Source organism: Postia placenta, assembly GCF_002117355.1.
Source record: "Postia placenta MAD-698-R-SB12 unplaced genomic scaffold POSPLAscaffold_8, whole genome shotgun sequence".
Taxonomy (NCBI): Eukaryota; Fungi; Basidiomycota; class Agaricomycetes; order Polyporales; family Adustoporiaceae; genus Rhodonia; species Rhodonia placenta.
This window is the reverse complement of record NW_020169839.1, coordinates 132,353-139,750: the sequence shown is the minus strand read 5'-3', so window position 1 is coordinate 139,750 and position 7,398 is coordinate 132,353. Positions and strand designations below refer to the sequence as shown.

Sequence of the window (7,398 nt, the reverse complement as noted above, 5' to 3'; positions counted from 1 at the left end):
AAGCAGGTAGCAAGGGACCCTTGCCAGGGCCCAGTGCACCTTAAAGCAGTTCTATTCAACTATCACAAAACCTACAAACCCACCTTATAGCTTGATATTGAGGGGGGGAGATAATAGCACTTAAGTATGGGGAGGTAATGCTGTTAAGCGCAACAACGAAGTGAATAGAACTGGGGGACAGGGTGCCCCAGGATGCTGTCTTATATACATGAGGGAAAACCCCCCAGGGACCGGTAATGGACCCCTGGTACCTAGCTGGGTAAGGATTACTAAGTATCATGTGCTCTATGATGTCATATATGATGTCATAGTCTGGCCCTGCCCTGCCCTGGGCCTAGGGTCCAGAATTGACCAGCCTATGGCCTAGTGCCTGAGCCTAGCTCCTACCTATGATGTCAGAATGATGTCATGGTCCAGAAGGAGTCTGGTTTCTATCTAGAAAAGGTCCAGCATCAGAGTCCAGCCTGATGTGTCCAGAACAAGATCATGTGTCGCTTATTTAAGCGGATAACCCCTTAGATATGCAGCTATACCCATATGCGGACGGATAAGTATGGATAAGTCCCTATACCCTTTGATATGTCCGCAGAAATAGCGGAAAAATTAGGTAAAATTAGGGAAACTGTGACAGACACCATCAAACAGAACACAAACACCCAAGAAAAGGATGGGACAGTGTTGCGACTTGAGGGCAAGTGACAGAGAAAACCTAAAAAGCTAGGGGCGTTCGACTGGGTCTCACCGAAGCGATGGTGAGCAGCGCTCAAACCTAAGGCTAGGGACAAGTGAATATATTAGTCAAGATAAGAAAGAATACAGAAGTGTCGCGACTTGAGGTCGAGCGACAGGGGAATATCTGGAAGCGAGGGGCGTCCGACTGGTTCTTACCGAAGCGATGGTGAGCGAGGCTCAAACCTAAGGCTAGGGACAAGAAATGTATTAGTTAGTTTAAGTAAGAAAAAGAATACAGGATGGGCTTACTGACCTAGGGACAAGAGGTCGAAACTGAGGTCCCTAGGGCAGCAGAGGCCGGCTTATATACATGGGGAGATTAGGGCAGGTCGTGCGCATTGGTCCGTGCGCAGCTGGTCCGTGCACAGCATGCCGACGCGGCCCCGGGGGCCGGTGAGTCAGAGCGGCTGTGTCAGCGGAGCCCGAGCTGTGCCGTGCGCTGCCGCCCCATCTAATCTTATCGTACAGTAGATAACGACGTGTCCGTATTAGGCAGGTAGTACAGAGGTCGCGGGTTCGAGCCCGCGAAAAGGAAAAATTAAAAAACGGCTAGACGCCGTACCAACTCGTGACATTACCCCCCCCTCAACGGCGCATGACCTCATGCGAGGCGCCCTTGCCCATCTCCCACCCGGAGCGGCAGCATGCTTCAGTCAATGGCAAAGGCATCGGCTGGAAGTTGAGACCACCAAAGGTAGCAGCGTTGAGTCGACGAGAGGCGTTTGGATTCTTTCGGTGGAAGTCGGCTATGAGGGCCGGCGCATTGGTAACGTTGCGCGCCGGTTCCCATGACGTATGCGAGTCGTCATAACCCTTCCACTTGACGAGGTACTGCAGCTGACGCCGGAAGATCCTCGAATCTTTGATCCGCTCAACCTCGTACTCCTCGTCGCCCTCAACCTCGATTGCAGGTGGCTCCTCCGGCTCCCGGCCCGGGATATCGCTACGCGTGTACTTGCTAAGCAAGGAGACATGGAATACCGGGTGCACCGGCACCGACTTTGGCAGGACTAATTCGTAATCCAGGTCTCCGAGCTTTCGCCGCACGGCATAAGGTCCGAGGCGCTTGGGACTGAGCTTCTTGCTCGGCTGTTTCAGCTTAAGGTTCCGAGCGTCAAGCCAGACCTTGTCCCCCGGCGCAAAGACCGGTGCCTCTTGCACGTGCTTATCGTAGTACACTTTCATACGCTCGGCCGACAGCTCGAGCGCAGAGCGCGTATCATCGCGAATCTCCTTCAGGATCTTGAGCCGATCAGCGGCCGCAGGCATCGCAGACATCGGATTGATCCGCACTTGGATCTCAGGATTGTACCCTTGATGCAGGAAGAAAGGGGAATGCCCGGTCGCGGAGTGAACTCGGTTGTTCAGTGCGAACTCCGCGAGCGGCAACTGCTTCGCCCAATCATCCTGCCTGTGGCTTGTGAAGGCACGCAGGTACTGCTCGATCTCCTGATTCCAGCGCTCGGTCTGGCCATCTGTCTGGGGGTGGAACGCTGTGGACAGCGCCGGCTCGATCCCAAGTCCCTTGTACACCGCGTGGAGATATTTCGAAGCAAACTGGGGACCTCGATCTGATATGACCTTGGCCGGGGCCCCATGATGCTTGAACACATCGCGGATGTACAGATCTGCCGCACCTTCTGCCGTCAGGGTCTCATGACAGGCTGAAAAGTGGACCTGCTTTGTGAAGCGGTCGGCGGTGACCAGGATCGAGTCGAATCCATCAGACTTCGGCAAGCCGACGATCATATCGGTCGTGATGATCTGCCACGGGCGCTCGGGGATCTCATTCGGCTTCAGCGGGCCCTGGGGTTTGGCTGGGAATGTCTTGGTACGGTTGCACACGTCGCAGGTGCTTACGTACTCATTGACAAACTTGGACATCCCAGGCCACCAGTAATTCCGCGACACGAGCTCCAGGGTTTTGGCACGGCCGCCATGACCGGCGATCGGCGAGTCGTGGTGGATCTTGACGATATCCCGCCGGAGCTCCGCATTCTTCGGGACGTACACGCACCCGCGGAACAGCAGGAGCCCTTGTTCGGCATTCCACTCCTCAAAACCCCTTTGCAGCCGGGGCGGCCCGAGGTCCTGCACCTTTTCAAGTGCCTCGGCCACCTCCCGATCCTTCTCCGAACATTCCCTGATGCGCTTCAGAAGCGACTGATCGGCCGTCACCGAGGCATGACCGCGCCTGGCGGAGGCGATGCGGAAGCGCTCTGGCTTGAGAACCACCTGATCGGTGTTATCGTCCTCATCGCCGATCTGATGGTCTGATCGACGCGACAGGGCATCAGCCTTTCCATTGGACGTCCCGGCCTTGTGCGTGATGCGGAAGTCGAAGCGAGCCAGGAACAGCGACCATCGCGCTTGACGACACGTGAGGTGCTGTGACGTGCGCCAGTACTCGAGGTTCTTGTGATCGGTTACGATCTCGAACTGATTGGGTAACCCTTCGAGATAGTGGCGCCAATCATCTAGTGCCTCGATAATCGCAAGCATCTCCTTATCGTAGATCTCGTAGTTACGCTGGGCAGGGTCCATAGCGTGAGATCTGAAGGCAATAGGGTGCCATTTGCCGTCGTCCTGCTTCTGCATCAACATGCCGCCAGTGGCGTAGCCTGAGGCATCAACCTCAATGCGCGTTTCTCGGTTAGGATCGTACAGTGCTAGGACTGGAGTCGTCGCGAAGAGCCGCTTGAGCTCGTCGAAGGCGTGCTGCACTTCCTCGCCCCAATGCCATGGGTCATTCCCTGTGAGCCGGTCGAGTGGTCGTGAGATCTTAGCGAAGTCTTTGATGAAGCGGCGGTAGAAGTTGGAGAACCCCCGGAACTTCTGGACATCTTTTTTGTTCTGGGGTACCGGCCACTCATTAATTCCTTTCAGCTTCGCGGGATCCATCGCTACCTCATCGCCACCGAACACATAGCCGACGTAGTCGACTTTGGGAACGTCCCACTCACACTTCTCAGGCTTCAGGAACAGATCGTTGTCCTGAAGGCGGCGCAGAACCTCGCGTGTGACCTTCTCATGCTCCTCTTTATTGGTGGAGAAGATGAGTATATCATCCAGGTATACGAGGATCTTGCCACCAACGATGAGATCGTGGAATATCTCGTTCATCATTGCCTGGAAGGTCGCAGGGGAATTGGTGAGACCGAAGAACATCACCAAGGGCTCGTACAATCCTCGGTTGGTCACAAAGGCCGCCTTCCATTCGTCGCCGGCCTTGATCCGAACGTTATTGTATCCCCATCGGACGTCGAACTTTGTGAAGAGTGTAGCGCCGCGGAGCTTATCCACCATCTCGGCGATCAACGGCAAGGGGTAACGATTTTTGACCGTGATCGCATTCAATCGGCGGTAGTCCTGTACGGGTCGAAGTGTCCCTTCCTTCTTTTTGATGAAGAAGAAGGGGGACGAGATTGGTGACTTCGACTCCCGTATGTAGCCTTTCGCTAACTGCTCCTTTAGGAATTTGTCCAATTCCTCCTGCTCGTTGTTCGACAACGGGTATACCTTCGAATGGAAGGTCGAGTAGCCGGGCACGAGTTCGATCGCATGATCGTACGGCTTCCTTTCGGGTAACCGTTCTGATGCTTCCTTGGAGAAGACATTCAGGAACTCGTGGTACTGTTTAGGCACCGACTCCTCGGCGGTTTTAACGACCTTCTTCTTGATCTCTTCCTCCGCGAACAGCTGGGAGTATGTATGTCCTGCCGCAACGAACAGCTGAGGAGCGCCGGGAAGCGTGACACCTTGCTCCCAGGCTTCGATCAAATCGGCCTCATCCCACTCTATTTCCACCGGATCTTCTTCGGGTTCGAAGTCCGGGAGTACCTGACTCCGGCAGGCACCTATCACCGACCGTTTGGACTTCGGCGAACGCCTGCGCGCCGTGGGCCTGACCCCCGTATCACGCACAGTCGCTGCTTGCTCCATTCGGCCAGCCCTCCTGGCACTGCACGTTTCAGGGCATCGCGACAATTTGAGGGAGCCCTTCTCCCAATCTATTTCGGGGTTGTGCTCGCGTAGCCAATCCAACCCGACGATCACATCCTCTGGACCGATGTCCGTGACCGTAAACACCGTCTTCTCGACGTGTTCTCCTATTCGCATCTGTAGTACTGCTACTTCTGAGATGCTTCCATCTTTATTGAGGGTGCCGTCGATATTGTATAGCGGAATTGGTTCCTTCAACCTCCGCGTTTGCACCTTATTTTCTACTATGAATCGCTTGTTGATAAACTTCGTGGTGGCTCCGCTGTCCACCATAGCGATTATGTCCTTGTGCCGTCTTTTTCCTTGGAGGCGTACCGGGATGTGGAAATGCTGGGACCCGTGGTCCAACTCGTACACATTCGCAGTTGCCAATACATTGTACAAATTATTATTACGCGGCCCGACGCGTGCGGCACGAAGCGCGGACCGGATCAAAAAGACTCTTCTTTGAGCGCTCGATAGTGCTCCAACTCCTCACGCATCGACTTCATCTGTGCTATTAAGTCCGCCAGCTCGGAACTTTCCGATTTCGCTGAAGCGGCGCTTATACTCGCCGAGGATGAAGCGACGGGGGCGCTTGTCGCTGCCTGGGTGGAACCCGAGGCAACCGTAGCCCGCGCGTCGGCGCGTTTTGTGTAAGGTTTATCCTTACAGTTAGGGCACTCGAAACGACGGTACCCTTGCTTCCCGCAGCCAAAGCACGTGCCGGGGAAGTCTCCTTTTCCGACGGCCGCATTGATGCTGGCCGAAACTGCGTGTGTTGAGGGTGCACCACCACGTGCCCCTCTGCGACCTCGACCTCGGGCCGAGAAGAAGTTGTTCAACTCGGGCCGACGGGCCCGGCTGATGTCGAGGATCTGCTCGACCTCAGTGGCTCGCTTTTCAGCGGCTCGCCACGTGGTGAAGGTCTCGAGCTCGATCTTTCGATAGACGCGGGAGGGGATGCCGCTCAGGTACTTGTCGCGTAGCTCCAGGTCCCCATACCCAGAGCGATCCGCCGGACCCTTGAACAGCGCGGAGAACTCCGCGGCGGTGCGTTTTTCGCGGACCGACTTGTCCGCGCAGAGCTTCGCCAGCTCTACTTGTGCTGCTGCCGCGTCGTCGAGATTACCGAAGCGAGCCTTGAAGGCAGCGGTGAAGGCCGCTTCGTTCCTGAAGGGGGTTGTAACCCCTTGTACACCCATCTGCACCGACGCAAGTTGGGCGAAGTAAGGCGTGGCCCAGGCACGGGCATCGCCATCGAGCAGGCTCAGCGCAACTTGTACCTTGAGCTCAATAGTTGTCAACGACGTGTTGATCAGCCAATAGATACGTAGTTGCGACAGGAACCTGTCGCATTCGATGACGGTTTTGCCGTCATAGCGGAGGGGGAGGAGGAGCTTCAGGGTCTCCTTGTCGGGTGCGGCGGCGGGAGAGGACATTATCGGCGTCGGGGGGGATGGAGGACGCTGCGGGGGCGGAGGCGGCTGTGGTGGCCCTCCGCTGGTCGAACTTCGAGAGGAGCGAGTGCTCGAGCGGCCTCTCGGCGGAGTCGGCGGTGAAGGCGCCGAAGGAAGTTCGGCGGGGGTGTCACGTACGTCAGGGACTGCTGACGTGGGGGCGAGTGCTGTCGGCGAGGCGGACCCAACAGAATCCTCGGACTCGGACTCCGAGATTCCTTCTTCACCCTCACCCTCCTCAGGCTCAGACTCTGGCGCAGGGTCTGGAGGGAGATCTCCTCGCGCTTGACCTGGATCGGTGACAACAGTTTGAGGGAGGCGGGAGCTAGGGGAGACAGGGCGAGAGTGCCGCGAGGCAGATCGAGATGCAAGGGTGCTCCGGGGTCCGAGCGGGTGTTGCGCTCGTCGGATCGCTTTGTAGCGCGGATAGTCTTCTGGGATCGATCGGGGGGTTCGGTTCGGGCACGGTTGCTGCTCGCAACGGTAGATGATAGTCTCGGGACCGTCTGGGATGTAGACGTCGATGAGGTCCTGAGAGTCGAATGCGTGAACTTGGCCTTGGCAGGCAGCCACGTTGGATGGGGGGAGGACGGGGAGGTGCGCGTACTAAAATGGCCGTACTACACTAGCTTACGTTACGGCGCCCGAGATGACACTGAGATTCGCAGTTCACGTAGGGCCCAATACTGCTTTTGACTATTATGCAGCAGGAACCAAGGCTACGTGTCCGTGAGGACAAGTACCGCTCACTGAAGCGCAGGTACTGAAGAGTTCGTTTCTCTAGTGTTGGCGATGTATAGTAGGCTATCTACGTATCGTAGTGTACCGTATGGGTGCGCACCACCCGACCTATGGGAAAGGAAAGTGAGTGTGGGGTTCCAAGAGAACGCCGGTCGCTTTGTGGAGTTTCGACCTAATGTCGCGACTTGAGGTCGAGCGACAGGGGAATATCTGGAAGCGAGGGGCGTCCGACTGGTTCTTACCGAAGCGATGGTGAGCGAGGCTCAAACCTAAGGCTAGGGACAAGAAATGTATTAGTTAGTTTAAGTAAGAAAAAGAATACAGGATGGGCTTACTGACCTAGGGACAAGAGGTCGAAACTGAGGTCCCTAGGGCAGCAGAGGCCGGCTTATATACATGGGGAGATTAGGGCAGGTCGTGCGCATTGGTCCGTGCGCAGCTGGTCCGTGCACAGCATGCCGACGCGGCCCCGGGGGCCGGTGAG

General features: G+C 56.4%; 1 protein-coding gene across 1 annotated transcript; it reads right to left on the bottom strand.

Moving 5' to 3' along the window:
- Positions 1–6,311: 6,311 nt before the first annotated feature.
- On the bottom strand, positions 6,312–7,371 carry POSPLADRAFT_1107156 (hypothetical protein; the record flags this gene model as incomplete). Its single annotated transcript, XM_024483302.1, has 5 exons — positions 6,312–6,779; positions 6,986–7,022; positions 7,157–7,189; positions 7,250–7,253; positions 7,311–7,371. Coding segments are annotated over 5 exons (603 nt in total), but the record flags the coding sequence as incomplete, so codon positions are not given.
- Between the last annotated feature and the right edge of the window lie 27 nt (positions 7,372–7,398).